The sequence below is a fragment of the Podarcis gaigeae genome, assembly GCF_964106915.1.
Source record: "Podarcis gaigeae genome assembly, chromosome: 4".
Classification (NCBI taxonomy): domain Eukaryota; kingdom Metazoa; phylum Chordata; class Lepidosauria; order Squamata; family Lacertidae; genus Podarcis; species Podarcis gaigeae.
Window position 1 is genome coordinate 37,354,418 of NC_139677.1, and position 19,322 is coordinate 37,373,739.

At 38.6% G+C, this 19,322-nt stretch overlaps 1 protein-coding gene across 1 annotated transcript in view; it reads right to left on the minus strand.

Moving 5' to 3' along the window:
• Window positions 1-528: 528 nt before the first annotated feature.
• Window positions 529-19,322, minus strand: part of PRKX (protein kinase cAMP-dependent X-linked catalytic subunit) — a 56,467-nt gene continuing 37,673 nt past the window's right edge. The window contains exons 4-9 of the mRNA XM_083734512.1: window positions 13,382-13,501; window positions 8,689-8,784; window positions 7,346-7,403; window positions 6,138-6,215; window positions 5,471-5,621; window positions 529-4,840 (exon numbers count right to left, since the gene is read on the minus strand). Of these exons, the coding sequence (XP_083590638.1) occupies window positions 5,496-5,621; window positions 6,138-6,215; window positions 7,346-7,403; window positions 8,689-8,784; window positions 13,382-13,501 (478 nt within the window). The 3' untranslated portion in view covers window positions 529-4,840; window positions 5,471-5,495. The remainder of the gene's footprint in view (window positions 4,841-5,470; window positions 5,622-6,137; window positions 6,216-7,345; window positions 7,404-8,688; window positions 8,785-13,381; window positions 13,502-19,322) is intronic.

Genomic DNA, 19,322 nt, shown 5'->3' on the forward strand with positions numbered 1-19,322 from the left:
AATACGGTAATTACAAGCAACCAATTCCCGCTAGGGAAATGTTGCATGAGCAGGTTGTTGCTACAGTTGTAGATCTCCCAGTAACAGTGAGCAAATTTCTCTGTGCCTGTCATCTTGTTTCTTCTTTGAGGTTAAGAGGATGTATGGCGAAGGCGAATCTGCCTACAGGGTCTGTTTTATTCCAAGGTCGTAGATAACAGAGCAGCTCCCACAAGCTGAACTCTATCATATTTTATCCACTTGATTTTGTCTAAAAGATTCAGGCCCACAATGAATGAATAGATTTGGTCTATGAAGTTACTAATACTTTGAGAAGGATTCATTATCCAATAAATGACAGCACAACCTGTTGCTGCCTTCTACTGTGTGCTGCTAATTTTTAATTCTGTGAGTAGATCGCAGTCTATTGGGAATTGGCCACCCCTGTTATAAGAGATTCAAAACACTTTGAGACATTTTTACCCTATTGGAAGTTACAAAGGTCAAATGTAATTAATTTCAGAACTGATATACAATTAAAGAGCTGAATAATTTTTGGACTAAGTTTTATTTACAGATCACAGTGATTTTCATTGTGCAATGAGGACTGACTTATATATTTGTACAGTACTTATACACATGAGTTCAAACAAGCAAGCAACTTCTCCGACATCAGTCCAAGTCAGCGTTGGAAGTCAAATCTGTTCAATTTGGTTTTTTACACAAATGTAACTATCCCTTACTTACTGTACAACAGAGTATTTATAAAGCTGTCATGTTTGCCATAGAAAAGTGCAAAACATAGGAAATCTGTACACAGTACAGTACAAAGGAATTATGCTACAGTTCTTGAAAGCTGAAAAATTCTGTAGTATAGGAATCACTGAATCTTAGTTTTCCAGGATGGCAAGATGACTGGCTTGCTATCTTCCACTTTCCAAGATTTGGCCATCCAGTTAAACAGTTTAGTACCTACATTTCAATAAATTAAATTTGCTCTTCTACAGCAGATCACCTTTGTTAAATTCAACAACAGCACAAACGTTTGAGCAAGCAAGTACATCTAGGCAATTTAAGGCATGACCCCCATTTCAATTATACTGCATCATGTTTGGTTACAAAATTATGCCCATTATCCACCTTATAATTGAATACAGAGAAGGCTGTAGGGGCGATTTGTTTTGGTTTCATCCATATCACGAAAGCTGTGTGTTGATGTGAAAAGGGGAATTTTTGTTTCGAGTCCCTTAAAAAAGATCTAACCATTATAAAAATAAGGCATGAAGAATAAGAATTCTAATAAAAATAAATCAATAGGTGTATGAAAAATTTTAAGTGGAATTTAGGAGAAGCTAGGGCTGTGAAATGAATCTGTGGCCTGCCACATGTTGTTTGACTACAAACCCTCTCATTCCTGATCACTGGACATGAGGGTTGAAGCTATGAAATTTGGAATCCAACATCTGGAGAGAAACATGTTTCCTCTTCCTGGCATATAGGACTGCAGCCTAAGCCATCTTCGGGCATTATAGTTCCCATATAAAGCAACACGGGAGCAGCAAAACTGGGCTGTGGTTCCAGATCACATGGAAGCTTTTGTGTGCACCTCTGCATTTGAAAAGATACACTTCCCAGTAGATGCCATGCTGTATGTGCAGACACGAGAGGCATAGATACTCACTGATCCTGCATTGCTCCTTCATAGGGGCTATAATGCCCAAATAGAGGTTTAGATGAACTTGACACCCACTGATTTCAATGATAACCAAGTCAAAGCTAAATTGTTCAATTTACTTCAACTGGACCATGTTCAACTAACTCAGTCTGGATCCAGCCCAATGTGTGCAGCTCCAGTTGATTTTTTTTATTTACTCATTTTATTTATATAAACTGTCAATAACTATTTCCCCAGGGAAGCTTACAGCAGAAAATTGGAAGATAAAAGCACAACACCCATATTGCATTATCACTTTTCGAGGCAGCCTTTTGCTGTTTCCAGTTTGGTGGTATCCTGCTAAATTAACCATAAGGCAGGCTTCAGACTTCAGTGCACAATATTTGCTAAGCATCACCAGTGCCTTGTGAACAGATGCACCAGAACAGCTCCTTTATATTGTTGTTTATGCTAAGGGAAGCTATATTCTAAAATGCACCTGTCGTTCATACAAATGAAGATTCAGTTTCTTCCTGTGCAGATTTAATTTACAATACATAATTGATTTATTTTATGGATGATTACTTGCCAAATGAAAGCCACAATTCTCTGGTATAACTTTTACAGCTAAGGAAATGTTACTGTCCTACTTACTTATTGGAAGCACTATTTCAGTATTTTTTTCCCCTTGAGAAAGAAGTTGTAATAGCATAACTGAATTCAGAGGATATAAATTTATGGAATAGCAGACCAACTCATAGAATACATTGGATCAATTTACATATAACAATAAGGCAAATCATGGCTTGGCATTAACATGCTACTCCGACAGAAGAGGCTGTTCCATTCTTCCTGTTTTGAGCTACCCATGGTTTGGCTTAGTGTGTCATGCAAACCTGGGCTGATTGTTTCTTTTGCTTTAGACAAATTATGAGCTGCACCAGGGTTTGTTCTCACAACCTCCTGTCCGGGAACATGTGCATTCATGCCAAGTTGTGGTTTGGCTGAGTGTTATGTGCAAATTAAGCAGTATGTCTTCCTGTATCCACTGTTTTTCTTGCTTAGCGTGGTTCCAACTGTTAAAACTGCTGCAAGCTAGAAACAAACAGAAGTACTCTGTTTGCAAGCACCTTAATTTACTGCACATCAAATGCCAAGATTCTGCAACACAGGAAGTCAAGATTTGGAAGGTTCATCTCGGAAGAATTATGCAAGACACACAAACGTTGTGTGTTCAGAATCAGTAGATGCAGTAACAGCAAAACAGTCACTTATTCTCTGGCAGATAGATTGTACTAACTGCAAAAAGTACAGAAGGAAAAGCACTAGAGCTCATTTTATAATGAGTAGGTGACAGGAAACTGTGAAAAGTTTCAATCCCCTGCCACTTGCAAGACACACTATCTCCTCTTTTTGGAGTCAGTTTTCCTCACAATGTGGTCTAAAAAAATGTGATCTTATGTACAATAAGAGAAATATGGGGGTTTTGTAGCATCTCAGGTTCAAATAGTCACAGTAAAGGTCTGTGGGGAAAACTGACCAGAAGAGAGCAGAAAGATGGACAAGTCTTTACATTTATAAATTGCATATGCATGAGCCACCTAACAGTGACGATTTGCAGACTATGGGGAGAAGAATCAGTCATTGATTTTTTTTAAACAACTTCTTCAAATGTACAGACCAAACATCTATAATCATGGTAGGTGTCTAAAGCCATCATTGGAGAGAATTTCACATACAACAAATCTTTCTCTGAATGCACAACTGCTGAAATTTTATTTTTAAACATACATGCCACTTCAAAGTTAAGCTTGCCAGAAATAAGTAAGCTTAAATCCTAGTAGTGGTACTAGGTGTGAACAGCTCAAAGAACACATCATAACCCTTCATATGTTGGATTTCCAACTCTAGTCAGTCCCAGCTGATATGGCCAATGATCAAAGGGATGGTACTTTGTAGCTCAGCCATATCTAGAAGGCCACAGGTTCTCCTTGCCTGTTGAGCTCAACCTTGGGATCATGTAAGTATATAGTCCCAATTCTACATATTCTGGTTTATTTCAGCAGTATAAATGACATTAATTGACATGTGGAAGATTCTACTTCAGAATCTGTAGAATTTTAATTTACACACCAGGAAGTTCATTAATTTTCATGAAGATGACTCAGAAGACCATGTGAATAGCCTTGTTTCCTGAAGTGATACTTATGTAATGTGGAAATCTGATTGTAGCAGTTGATCTGTGGTGAATGTTTCACGCACCAAGCCATCACCTTAGGTTGCAGTTGTTCAGTGATGGTAATTCATGTATGAAACAGTGCATATGGTGGAAGATTTATTAGATGATCTTCAGGTCCCTGTAAGTGCAACGATTCTAAACCTAAACTCAGAGAACACACCTTACCAAGAGGTACGATTTTGCCATGATTTCATATAGTTAATGAAAAACGCTTTACATAGTCTGCAGTAATCAAGAATCATGATTTGCATCGACAAAATTTCAACTCAGCTTCATAAAGAAAACATTGTGTAATCTAAACAAAACATAAAGGCCCTTTATCTTTCAGCTTTCAAATAGTAGGGCTGCAGGTGTGGAGCACTGGAAATGATACAATTTTCTCAAAATTTACTTGTATATTTCTTTTTACAAAGAATTATAAAACGTATAGAAGATGCTGAAAAACCTATTGATCATTTTAAGATTTTCTTCTTCTAGGGGGCATCTTGAAAAAACATTTAAGAATAAAAACCATAGACTCTGTAAAGTACAAAAATTTACATTTCAGCACAGTTTCTGTGCCTTTTTCTGTATTGATTTCTTTATATACACATATTCTAATCTGTGCTTTAAATGACAATCTTAGTATAAACTTATAAAGTTAGTCAATGAGATAACTATGCAAAAATATTTGGGCATAGCAAGAAACAAAACTAAAAATAACTGTTTCTTTTTTAAAAAAAAAAACCCCAAAAAACTATAACAGTTTCAAAGTCTATACCTCAGGGTAGGTGCTTCAGTATTTTAGTTTACTGAACTAATGCCAAATCCATACAACTAAACTTATCAACCCTTTCCCAACTTTTAACATTATTTCTTTATGAATAATGAAGTAACATTCTTTCACTCATTTCAAAGAAATTCTTCATAACTTTTTTCAAGTTCTTCTTTGCCGGTTCCCAACTAGCACATTAATAATCTTCCAGTTTCTACAAAATAAATAAAAACAAGTGTTCGATTAATTGATATTTCAGAGTAGTGGATACTTGAATCTCCTTATTCAAAGTTTTGGACTTTATGCACTGTAGGAGACATAGCCACAAGAAAATCTCTGCAAGGAAAGGGTGATTCTATAAAGTAGGAGAGTGGACATTCATAAACGTTATCTGCTGAAAAATGTGTAAGTGCAACAGGAATGAATAAAAACATCAAGATCATCATGGATGTTTTTACAATGCAGAGGAAGCGTATCTGATCCTTTTCATCTCGATACCCCCAACAGATAAGTTTGACAAGTGAGTGGGCCTACCAACCTGCCAATCGTGTGACATCACAATGTCAGGTGACCTGTTTTCACCAGTGTGTCTTGGAATCACTCCATGAAGGCAAATGTTCAGTGCTTTGCAAGCCCTGACAATCAGCTGATCATTGGGACTTTGTGTGCCTGCAAAGCCCCCTTTTGGCCCAGCTGCATCTTTACCTGCCTCACAGCTGATACAATATATGATAGGTGTGGCTTGGAAAGGTGGGTCTAATTAGGTCATGTGCCAGAGCTTTCCTATAGATGTTATAATGGAATAAAAAGGAAGTAGAACTTAGGGAAGATGAGTATCCAATACCTTAATGACATTTTGTGTCCCACAATTAGAAGTTCTTGAATATTTCTAAATCTTTAGGAGGTACAGGAGGCATTTTGTTCCAGTCATCTTCAGGATAAGCTTCAAAGTTGGATGTATCACCATCATTTGATACCTTCGGGACTATAGGAGGCTGAATTAAAAAAGGAAAATAATAATCAATTTAAATCCCATGTCAAATGAAGTATAGTCTTGAATTTTTCACCCCCTCCCCAATTTTTTTTGCTTGGCATAATGTTAGCTCATTATCACAGATTAGTTTTAGCACAATTGCTTGGTCTGATCAGTTATTTATCTATATTACAGTACATTTATATCCCACCTTTCTTTCATTATGGAACTTAAGTTCCTATCTAGGCTCTGATCTGAACCCAAATCTGCTTTGCTCCAGCTGGGTGGATATCTTACCTGCCTCCTGAGAGTCCTATCACTAACTTCTTTTTGTCCATTGGAATCCTAACTTATAGTAAGTTTGGGAAATGTTTGGTGTGATGGCTCTGGGATTTCAACATAAAGAACTCAGGCATATGACCTTCACTATAATTCTAGGACAACCTTCCAAACAGATTTTTTTTAGCTGAAAAAGAATCAAATGAAGCAGAAGTATAATGAATTATCTCAAAGCTGCATTTGTTTTTGCACAATTCACCTTTAATTTTCTCTGTGGTACAGCATCCCAGTCTACAGACCTGAACCATCTGTGCCTCTTCACATCATCAGCTCCATTCTTTTGAAGAAAAATAAAATTAGATGTTTATTCACTGACAGGAAATGCCAAAATATATTCTAGCAACACTTTATGCAGACCCATATATATTTCTGCCATCTGCATTTTGAAGGCACACTGTAGTGAATACAATTTTTCTGGTTCTCTCTTAAATACTGGATTCCCCAGCAGTTTTTCCTGAACCAAATTTGGATTCTGCTGGTCAGAAATCATCCTTTTACATACCGAATGCAAGTAATATTGTGAGATTGGGACTGATTTCTACAAAGCATATACTGAGTAAGGTTTTGATTCTTTTACCTTTAAGTAGCAGACCCACATGCAATAGTACAAGTTTTTGAAACTGATCTCAAATTTGAAATTGGTATACTATGGGTTGTTCCTTTTTGAGGAACACATGACTGGAGTCCTACTGAATGAACAGAACTGCACACAGTATTCCAAATGCAGTTAGATCACAGACTGGAATAGCAGCAGTTTTATTTTAAAATTGTCTCCTAATGATCTCCAGGATGAAATTTGCCTTTCTCGTAGCTGCTTTCTACATAGAATCAACATCTCCATCAAACTATCCACTATGACCCCAAGGTTTCATTCCTGGCCAAGTCACTGCCAGTTTAGGTCCCATCAGCATATATGTGAAACTAAGGTGTCTTGCACTAACATGCGTAACTTTATGCTTGTTTACACCGAATGGCATTTGCTACCTATTCACTCAAATTTGGAGATGCCTGTTTGGAACTTTTTGCAATCCTTTTTTCTTTTAGGGATCTTGGACCAGGGCTTTCTTTCCATCCAGAACTTGCTGGAACTCAGTTCTGGCACCTCTCAGGTGGGCACCATTACCATTATAAGACAACAAAGGAGGCAGTCATGGTGAGTTCCGGCACCTCTTTTTCTAGAAAAATAGCATTGCCTTGAGCCCCACTGCTCACCCCTAACTCTAGAATGAAACAACTTTCCCACACTTAAGAATACATTAATAAGATCCCCCCCTCCACAAAATCAATCAAATGTATTAGAATTTGGTTTTAAGCAAAAAGAGCATTTCTGGAAACCGAAGATAAGGAAAACGTTTTATGCCAATGGTTAGGATGTGCTGAGATTTAAAAGTAGCATTTAAGGCTTACCTTCATGTTTCCTAGCCGTCTTGTTCGGTCAACCACAAGAAGTTTTTTAATAAGGTCCCTGGACAAGGGGTGGTAAAAATTAATTTTTGAAGTTGTATTTGAGTTCAAGATGACAGAAAATATATAAAGGCATCTAATAATAGTGAAAGTAGTAGTAGTAGTAGTAGTAGTAGTAGTAGTAATAATGTAATAAGGCTAACATTTTCCCTGCAGTTATCAGCTTTCAAATGGAGAGAGATTGTAGCTTGAGCAACAAACCTCCAATGCTTAATACTCCAGTTGAGATAACTGGGGTGCAGCTGGGGAAGGTGAGCAATAAATCCACCTTTCAACACACCTTTGACAGGGATGCAGACAGAGTAACTGAAAGCTGAGTTGCCAAGAAAACATATGGGAAGGGCAGGTACATATTTTACAATTATTAAATTCTTCGCTGATCTACTCAAACCATTTAGTCAGCATTCCAGTTTGATTAAGTGACCCCTTATAAATACATATTAAGCACACAGCTGCCACTGGCTGAACTAGTATAGTTGTATCATTTTTCAGCCATGTGATATATAGTTTCTACTCTATTAATCCTTGCTGCAGACTGGGGAGGGGCATGGTCTGGGAGAGGCATTTCCTGCAGAGAGGTCCCCATACTTGCTCTAGTGGTTTAGGAGCAAAGGAACTGTGCAGTTGGTGAAGGTCAGGCAGACACCTTTAAGATATTCTCTGTAAAGCCCTACTCTCAAGCCCACTTGGCTGAGTCAGGGCTATGACCCGACTGCTTACATAAAGTATAGACAAAAAGATCCTGCTCAGGTTTCAGTTCACACTGGAAAGCTTCCCAAAGCTTTGTCAAAAAGCTCAGGGGTTCTACGCCTCCCTTGTTCTCAAGGGTTGTCAGTTTCCCTGAGCTGTGCCCTATATGCCAGCTCCCTGGACGACAGAGCTCCCCGGAGTCTTAAAAATAGGCTCTGTCTGAGCTATAGAAGGCAAAGTAGTGTCTGATTTTATGAGATTTGCTAAGCTGTTGGGTGGAAATCTTCATCAAACATGCAAATTGCTATATGAAAACCAGAACTAATGCTACTAATTAGGCTCAGCTCTAATTAAAGTTAAATATTTAAAACTGAGCAAGCTTTCTGAATTCACATTAGAGCCCCCTGGAATTTAATTAATGTCAAGTATACAAATTAGAGCGTTCTCTCCCCAGAATCCATAGACAGTGCGCACTGTACAAATAGTGGCTGCATGTGACAAGCGGCTTCACACACTGTACTTTGAATGACACTTTAAAGTAATGCTAAGGTAGAACCAAAATAGAATAAACCAGCGATTAAGGTGAATGTACTTACTTTACATATAAATCCAGATGCCTGGGGAAATCTATTTTACCAGCAAGAATCTTCTGATATATTCCAAAAGGGTTGTCATCAAAGAATGGAGGAAACCTAATCAAGAGGAGGAAGACACACGAAACCACACAGCTATAAGTTTAAAAATCTTTGAAAGTATATTGCAAAAGCCATAGCCTACTTGAAATGCCATCTGCTTCCCAATATTAGACCTGCAATTATTTATGCATACAGCTGTACTGTACTTACTGAAGTCCAGAAAAGTGACTTAAACACATACACATATTGATTACTTCTGCTGCCCCTTCGCCTGGTGTAAACCAAAGAATACACTTTCTAGAGACATATATAAAGCATAGAGAATGACAGTATGCTTATACCATGCAATGAGTGACAAAATTATGAATGGTTTTTTAAAAAACACTTTGGGTTGCCTTGCAGCCTTCACTTTTGCCCTCTGAAGCACCCTGCATCATAGTGAAGTCAATCCTCTTGTTAACAAGCTGGAGTTTTTATGCCTTGGTGTATGCATTCCTCACAATTGAGGTACAGGGCATCTGTTAAAGAAATAGGTCTGATTTATTAAGTGCTAGCTTGTGATGAATAGGGGTCTGATCATAAAGCTTGCTATGCTAGCAAGACCTGGGGTGGCATGTTTTAAATACTGGCGAAGCAGCATATCTGTGCCATGAGGATATTACTTTAGTTAATAAACTTAGTACAAATATTTAGCACTTAAGTATAAAGGAGCTCTAACAAAACACCCAAGACCTCTTCAGAAACATGTTTTTAAGCCTTAGATCCTCATGTGTCTTGTAAATTTTGTCCATCTTGGGAATAATTCCTCCTGCTGTTCCAATTTAAGAAATCAGCTTCATGGGTATTTTGGAATGGTTGATGTTAGGTAGTAATAGATCAGTTAAAAATGGAAGTGTTTGTTTTATTGTTGGAGAAGTTGACTCCAGTTTAATGGCTAACACTATTATAAGACCAGCTATTGAGGGGCAGGAAAAACCTTTTCTTTCCAAATCAGTTAGGTGGGATTGGAAAGTATCTTTCAACTAATTCCTCATGGTCAAAAGAACTCAGGGTATAAATGAAGCCAAATCAAGCCTAGCTGGTGACTTGGAACCGAAGTGTCCTAATCCTTATTTCTGGAGCCACAAGGATTGTTGTTGCATATATTCTTTTACAAAGCTTTTCTCTGAAGGAACACTGTTGAAGTAAGGTGAAGAAGAGGAGCTGGTTTGGCAAGCAGGCAAGAATCAAGTAGCCAGCAAAAAGCATAATTTATAGGAGCGCATTTGTAAGGAATTATTTTATACAGTCGTATCCCGGAAGTCGAGATGGTTGGATAGTGTTTTCGAGGTTACCAACATGAGTTTGAACAAACTGCGGGAGGCAGTGGAGGACAGAGGTGCCTGGCGTTCTCTGGTCCATGGGGTCACGAAGAGTCGGACACGACTAAACGACTAAACAACAACAAATCCCGGAAGTCAAATGCTTTGCTACTAGAACGTTTTGGCTTCCAAATGCCGCAACTCAAAAGTGAGTGTTCCGGTTTTAAAACGTTTTTTGGAACCTGAATTTCCAACACGGCTTCCGCGGCTTCCGATTGGCTCCAGGAGGAAGGCGGGTGGATCTTTGCAACCCAACACCACATATGTTTAAGACGGCCCTGACAACAGGTCTCTCTTGTCTGCCCTTCAAAAATGCCCAAGCCAAACACCTCAATGGCTCATCTTTGTACTCTAAGTGGGTGAGTTTTTGCCTGGCTGAAATGTATCCTTGAACTCTTAATGCCTTTTGCTTGTGCGAGTGGAGGAGGGTGTTGGTGTCTGTAGAAACCAGGGTACTGTACAAAGGGGGAAATGTATATCAGTCGCTCCTCCATCCACTATTGCCTCTGGCCACACTCATCACTGGAATGTGGTCCTCAAAAGGCTGTCCAGAAGGAAATATGGCCTCTGGCCCAAAAAAAGGCTCCCAACTCTGCTCTAGTATTTGCCTACAGGTCGAAATATCATTAGTGTATCTTCCAGTTCAGGGATAAGGCATGCCAAAGGTTGCTGGCATGTATTGCAACATTCTGATCCAACTGAGAGAGCTAACAAATTAAATAAAAAATTAAACTTCTCCAGATTTTAATAAGCCCCTCTAGCCTGCCCTCCCCTTTAAGTGATGTTTTCCTATGTCACATAAGTTTGGTATCAAGCAAGCACAGCTGGCGTTTAGGAATTGGTTTTTTTAGTGTGCCGTCTGCTGACTGCAGTATTGGGACCTGTGAGCCAAAGCAGAAGTGGAATTTTCTTTATTAATGGAAGATTCCATCAAGCAAGCTTTTCAGATTCTTTAAACATAATTCAGAGTAAGATACAGCTCAGATCAGCTTTAAAAGCCTATGGTATAATATTCTTTTGATGTGCATTTAATCAGGCAACACCGTGTGGGTGTGTTAAAAATACTACTTAGGAAATTGCTTCTATTTTTAAAAAACATGTCTGTGCCTCTTTAGCTGATTTGTATAACAGATTCACAGTAATGTTTCTGCAGGAAGTACTTTGATACTAGCAGACCACATGTTGGTTTGACTTGTTTTTATCTTTTTATAGAATGTTCTTCTATAAGAAAAAGCCAGTAAAAAAAGAAAAAAAGAAAGAAAAAGACTGCAGGCCTCATTTAAGTCTTATGTGCATAGGCTCTCTATTTTAGACTGTTTATGAAAAGCATACAATTATATCAGAAACCTAACGAATCCATATTATTCAGGGGAACTATTCTTAATATTTAAAACCAGATTTTTGCACTGATTCCTGAGAATTGTTTGTAGCTGATTGAGTAGATTACTGCCTTAAGTTTGACCATCTTTTTAGCTGGTTTGCTTGTAAAAAAAAAAGAAGCTAATATCGCTTTGACTGTAGGAATGAAAATTGGTGTGCACATTCAAGACACAGATCTATGTTTGAAGTGCCTTACTAGTTACCTCCAAGAGATAATAAGAGTTGAAGGGAAAATGTATGGATAAATTATCTGGTACGCATACCATTTCTGCAGACTTATACTAATGCAACATTAAGCAATGATACTTTCCACAATTCTTTTATAACTGCACCTCCATCTTTTTTCAAATGCAAAGGATTAGATCTAGATTAAGTTAGCTGAACTGAAATCATGATTTCTCAATGAGAATATAGTTCAGCTAACTTGGATCCAACCCTATTGACTTTGCTGAGATAAATCTAATCCAAATGCCAGCTTAACAAATTTATCTTTTACTAGTGCAGGAAATTTCTAAGAAAGCCTTTCTGCAACAAAGCTAGTTAAATCATCTACACATTATTCTGAAAATGCTGCCATCTAGTGGATTCAAATATTCATGGATTTATGCGATATTGAATTATGATATTCTCGCTGTAACACACACACAGAGGTGTACATGCAGCAAAAAATGTTGATTAAACAGGTACCAGCAAGAAGCCCAACGTACTCAAACAGCATGAGCCCCAATCTAGCATAGAAACATAAGATTATCAGATGTATCTTCTCATACTGAAATACTGAATGCATATATGGGATTTGTTCTCTTTTCCCAAAACAGATTCTCTTTGAAAATAGCATGCCTGATGAGGTAAAGCTTCTTAAAATAAATGTGAGAATATCTTTAAAAGATGTATTGATTTTCTAAAATTAAAAGTGTGATCTATTTCAATTAAAACTTGTTAGCGAGGCATGAAACCTACCACCCAATGGCACAAGTGGATCTAAGTGTTGAACATGGGATTCTTTTTGAATTCCAAGTTACTGGTAATATATGTGCCCCTGAATCATCATCCAACTGAAATATTCTTGCATTTGTCTATGGGTGGCTATGACATGGCTACAGGATGTATCTAAAACAGGGATGGGGAACCTGTGACTGTCTAGATCAAAGCTTTCCAAACTGTGTGTCACAACATGTTAGTGTGTCAGTTGCAGTGTGTAGATGTGTCATGTGAATGCACTTCCCTGGCTGGAAAGGGGTTAGTTTAACCTCTGGTTTGCTAGTAAAACTGAATTACTGTGTCACGAAATGATGCATGTCCAAAAACTGTGTCATCAACATGAAAAGTTTGGAAAGCTCTGGAAAGCTCTAGATGTTATTTGACTCCAGCTCCTATCAACCCCAACCAGGATGGCTGATGATCAGGGATGATGGAACTGCAATGCAACAACATCTGCAAAGCCACAGGTCCCCTACTCCTGCCACAAACAATTCAGCCATATGAGGGCACCAATTACCTGGTTCTATTCTATGAAACTGGCACCTTGCCAGGAAGGGGCCACTACCTATTGCATGGGAACGGCAAGCACAATTAGTCCCAAGCATATGCCTAGGTCACTTAGATGTCGTTCCAGTTGTGTGGGAGTCTCCCATGGATACGTAATACCATGAGACTGAATGTTAAAAGGCACTGTTTTCTCACAAGGAAACAAATATTTATCATCTCAATTTTAGAAGACGGGAATTCTGTGCAGTTAAGTATGCTGATGTTGTGCAGAACAGTCTCATTTTCTGTCTCCAAAATTGCTTTTCCACACAACACGAAAGCAAAGCTGGGACATGTAAAAGAACCAGATTTTCCATATTAGTTCACTGTGAGAAAATGAAAAATATCTGTACTTCACTTAATTCTATATTCCCCATTCAACTTACCCAGACAGCATCTCAAATATCAGAATGCCGAGGGCCCACCAATCTACTGCTCTTCCGTGACCTTTACTCTGGATGACTTCTGGGGCAAGATATTCTGGGGTCCCACAGAGCGTCCATGTCCTAAGAAAAAAATAACAAGGAACAGGAAGCTAAAATTACATTTCGTATTTGTGATGGATTAAGCTTTCATTGAAACTGGGCTACCCAAGACCTAAAGGCTTGTAATCAGAAACAGTTCAGCATGTTTAAAGTTTTAGGAGAATCACAGCCACATTACAATACCATATAAATGGTATAACCTCTTATAAAATTGATGAGGCTCTGAGAACTGTTCTGGTTACTGAATTTATGGTTATTTGTATTTATTGTAATGCTGCTTATATTAGTTTAACATTTTTGTTTATTTGGTTTTTTTAAAGGTTGTAAACCACCTTGGTATTGTTATGGATGAGAATATATAAAAGATTACAAAAAGATAGATAAATGAAGTTAATATTTAGTGAATACAATTAGAATTTCCTCCTAAATGTTTATACTCCACACTGAAAGCAAGTGAGCAGTAACTCTCACAGACTAAGTGGAGCAGAACTCCAATTTATCACCTGAAGCAGGAGGCTTAAGCAAAATGGCCACAAATGCTTGTTCACAGCTCAGGGATAACAGTGTACCCAGAACCAAATGTATTTTATGCCAGGGATTTTGGCCACCAGACCATTCTGTCCAATCAGATTCCTAACCTGTTGCTGTACTAGTAAGTATTGAATAGGTTAAGCTAGGTATTTTGAACAAAATTTACAAAAAAGAGAGAAGACCTCGACTTAGCACAAGAAGAAAATATATAGTCAGCATGGACACTGGTCAGGGTTGATGGGAGTTGTAGTCCAACAGCATCTGGAGGGTATTTACATTGGCTACCTATTCTTACTGACACTGTTATAGTAATCTGTCATCTACAAGATCTACTCAACCGATCACAGCTGCCAATAAATACACTATGCATATGAAGACTTTTGTCACAATGTAAGTGGACCGTGCAAATTTATACAAGGCAAGCTCCTTTTTAAAAGTTTTAGAGATTAAACACATGCTGCATAAAAAACATTATCCATTGCAAAAAGTAGCCAAGGGCCAATCACTAAAATACTTATTTGAAGCTAGAAACAACCCTGGATTTATATGCTACATAGCAGCTAGGTTAGAGGTCCCAGAGGATAATGCACTCTACCATTCCAAGTTTTCTATAGGAACTTATCCCAGTTTAATATAAGAGTTATAAGCTGTCCCAATGAGCAATCACACTTAATATTTCTGAGTGTACCAAACCAAAGACCAAATATACCCAATCTCTTTTTTTGAGGCAATAATTCTGCAATTCATGCAGGATGCTTTACCAAAGGTTTTCAAGCCTACTTCTAAGATTGCATTTACTTACTTCAACAATTTATATATTGCTTACTACTGTAGTTTCTAAGCTGTGTACCAAGAAGTTATAAAAGAGATGCAAAAGATTAAAAATGAGTTAAAATTAACCATAATCCAGGAAAGTTTACTTAAAATGCTTCCTGATTTTTTTTAAAAAAATGTCTATACTTAGGCTATATTTATTTACAAACAATCATGTTTTAATTATTCCAGCAACTGGCTAGTAACATGCTTCCAATAAAATAAGGATATTGCAAAAACAAAAACAAAAAATGATTTAAATCAAGTACAGTATTTAGATGAGCATTTTTGCTTGGCAATTTAAATCTGGATATAAAACATGCTTCACTTAAAATCCATCCATCCTGGAAAACTGTATATTCAAATTAGAAGGAATGAAGTGTTCTGAATTTATGATACATTGTTTCCTCATGTTATTACCTTTGAAAAAACGAAAAATCCCTCTTATTGGATTTTTTTTTACCTCCTTCCTAAGAACTTCAGCTAAATAGCAACACTAAATTCAAAACTCAATAGATCAATAAAATATTAAACATCAGAATAGATTATCAGGATTAAAATCGCCCTATCGCTGCTTAACACCCCCCTCCCCAAAAAAGCATGCCAAATAAAACAAAGCAGTCTGGCAGCACTTAAATATAGCTTCAAAGCCTGAACTTAGCAAGTCTCTAGGATATATATTTTTTTAATCCAAGGCAGTCATTAAGCACATCCATCTTCTAGGGTCCACAGGTTTTGACTACAAGTCTATTCAAACATTACTCCCATGGTGTCCAGTGAGGCGTTCTCCCAAGTTAATGTACAGAGCATTGCTTCCTTAGTCTGTAGCCTTGGGCTGGACCTCCACTGGAAGAAGGGGCTATGCCTTGCTCTCCTCTTCAGCCCAATCTTTTGGAGCTGCAGGAGGGGAACAGAGTTGTTTCTGTGCTGTCCCATTAAGATGTTCTGCACCCTCTGTTACTAAAACTTCCAGCTGCATCCTTCCTCTGTAGCTTGCAGCTGGAAAGGCGAGAGGAGTCCTTTTCATATTTGCACTGAGCCCTCTGAAGCCCCATGCAACTATAGACACAATCCCCAACCCACTATCTTCCTCTGCAGAGGATGAGCTGAAGCTCCCTCTCATCCTTTTTGCCCAAGGATGCTAAAACACTTGCCATGTCAAGGAGGGGAAACGGAAATGTGAACCCCCACATATCTTCATCTACAGTCAAGGATCAGCTAGCTTTTAAATCCTGCAATGTAAAATCAGAGAGGTGATAATATCTGCAGCATTTAGTACACAAGCAGTTCATAGGCAGGCATGTGTGTGCATGCACAGGGAGCCAATTAACAGGTGCAATGTGCTCTCTGCAATCCAACCCCATGAGGATACTATGCTCTGCATCAGCTGAAGCCACTACTGCAAGTCACAAAACCTGCTAGCTAGCCTTATCTGAGCCTTATATGGATTAAATGAACTGTCCCATATCCAGTCCATTCTCATGGCCAGATGCTGGGTAGTCAGCACTGCAAGACTTGGATCATAGGGAAATAATACCTTGTGAACTTTCCCCATGTGTGGAAGTGGCAGCGGTGAGCAAGACTTGGTCGCATCTGTTGCCAAGGTGGGCTTACAGTGTTGTGAATGTGTCACAGGCCCTTTCTGTGTTCTATCAATCTTCAGCCAGTCTGCTGCTCAACCAGCAACCAGTCTGCTGCTCAACCAGCAACCATCAATAATTAATAGAGCAATCATTGGCTTGTTCACCTAATAACCCTGTCTCTCTGTGTTTAGTGGGTTTACTTTCATGAAAATATATGGAAGACTGCAGCTGTGTTCTGCACAGCAACAGGCAAGTATCACAGTGAGAAGGGGATGCTTTCAGCCTCCAGGTAGAGAGACAGCTTAGCTTTAGACAGGCCATTCATAACCTAGGGCCTATCTGCTGGATGGCATTTCACCCAGAGAGTAAAGTCGCCTTTGCTTCTGTAAACACTGTGGCACTCCTAACCTTAAAAACACACACACACCCCGCAATCTGTTATCAGCATGAATCAAGCACCAACTGCTCTGTAGTCATCTGCCCTCCTACTTAATCCCCCTCAGTTCCCCAGTAAATCACACTAAGCATAAAGACGAAAGATGGCCAAGAGACACTGAGTCATGACTGTTGCACAAAGGATAACACAACAAGGCAGATTATCCAGGAGCTTGACCTTGTAATAATGAGCAATGGTTTTACTTAACACACACACAGCCTAATAGTTGGTGGCTCTTTCTCACATAGGACTAAAATAGATTTATTTCTATTTTCAATTGTATTACAGCAAGTCTTCCATTTAGCTCCACTGCCTGACTTTGTGCTTCCACAGGAGATTCCCTTTCCCAGCACCAAGCTACAGAAGAAAGCTAGGGGTCCTCTCCTTGCTCTCACCAGAGGGCTACGAAAACACTCAGCTCTGGTGAGGGGGTGGGCAAGAATGTGGACCACAGGTGTAGAACTTTCACATTGTACCTTCAGTTTAATATAGTCTCCAATCAAGACTGTATTAACATTCAAACTAAAAGCTACAGAAGTCATTTTCAAACTTTCTGCTTTCAAGTAGCAGTTTCCATAACATTTTGGGCTTCTGAAGAATCCTTGCACATAGAGCATAGGCACTATATCCCAGCTGAATCAATGAGATCATTTGTAGGAGCTTTACTTGAATTGGTGAGGCTCATTTGACCTCAACGCAAAATCCAGCTTTCAATGCTAGTGGTCCACTTTCATGGAATGCTCTTCCAATACAGATTCAGCAGCAACTTTCCATATTAACCTTCAGACTTCTGCTGAAAACTTTCCTCTACTGCCAGGCTGCAGAAAATTGAGATAAACGTTTCCCATAATAGTAAGCTGATGATCTTTTTTGTGTGTGTTTTTTAATTGCATAACCGTTGTTGTAAACTGTTTTGATTTTTTCAAAAAATGAAATTTTAGCATGCAAGTATTTTTAAATATATAAACAAAGTTTTCAAAAGCTACTAGCCATGGCGGCTATGTTCCACCTCCACTGTTGGATGAAGGATGCCTTTGAATACCAGTTTCTGGGAATCACAAGTACTACTGAACTCTGGTTCTCCTATTGTGCTTTCCATAAGCATGTGGCTGGCCACTGTGAGGACAGGGTAGTCTTATAAGAGTTCTCTCCAGCAGCCTCATGAAGCTGAAGAGGACCAGTAATGGTGGGCAGTCTGCCTTTTAGGTAAGTATGCCTGTAATGCTCACCTTCTCCTGGAAGAACTGAAGGTAAACTTGCAAGTAAACTTAAACACCCAGTATCTTACTTTAGATCTTCGTTGTCAGATGGTATACTTCTAAGCTCACTGATGATACATGGGAGACAAAACACCTTATAGAGTATGGGATGGGGAGTTATGGACTACAGTGGTACCTCGGTTTAAGAAGAGCCCAGTTTAAGAATGAATTGGTTTACAAACTCGGAAATAGTGTCCCAGTTTGAGAACTTTTCCTCAGTCTAAGAGCGGAATCCAAATGGTGGAAGGCCACCGGGGGCAGGAGGCCTCATATGGGAAAGCACACCTTGGTTTAAGAACTGTTTCGGTTTAGGAACGGACTCCTAGAATGGATTAAGTTTGTAAACCGAGGTACTGCTGTATTTACATTTTGAATGTGGTTAATACTGAGGAGCATACATGCATTGTCAACATCCCACAAATGCTGTGATCCAGCCAAACATTAAGCCCTTGTAAATCCCATTGATTAAAGAATGCACTTAACTCTTACCGGGGGGGGGGGGGTATAAATGCTCGACTCTGGGTGGATCACAGCCAACAGCTTCATATCCTCTATCTCTAACCAGACCTTTTGAAAGCAATGCTTGTCCTCAAATGTAACTGGGTATAGATTAATACCTGTATAGTATTTTACAGTACTTTAAAAAATATCTATCTAACGAAGGCTTGCTGCCTCCTCATTAGGATACAGACGCAATCTTCATTTATTTCTGGAGTACAAGTTGACTCACAATCTGGCTACCTGCAACCTGATGATATTTTACAAGCCTTGTTCGATATGCATTGGATTCAACAGTAAAACTGACTTCCTAATGAAGGCATAATCTGCTCATCACTACTAAAAGTAATATTGTAACCAGCACCAACACAACTTTCTATGGAAGACAGAGCAATTTTTTTCCATGCTTATACAAAATACTTTGAAAATCCGAATGCAAACATTCCAGGAAGCTGACGACAAGTTGTGACTTCTGCACAACAGTTAAAAACAAACATTAAAACTCTCTGCAGTTGCAAGGCCAACTTCAGAGATGCAAACAAACAAGAGAACACAGATCAAACCACTCTGTTGCAACATATATTTCCCAAATAACTCCAAAAGATTGTCAGTAATTTGCAGTATGTAAACCTTTTTCTTTCTCATTCCATCTAGCTTAGCATTGCAATACCAATCATTCCTCCATAAAAAAGAATGCTAGTTAAAAATTTAAAGAGCTAGAT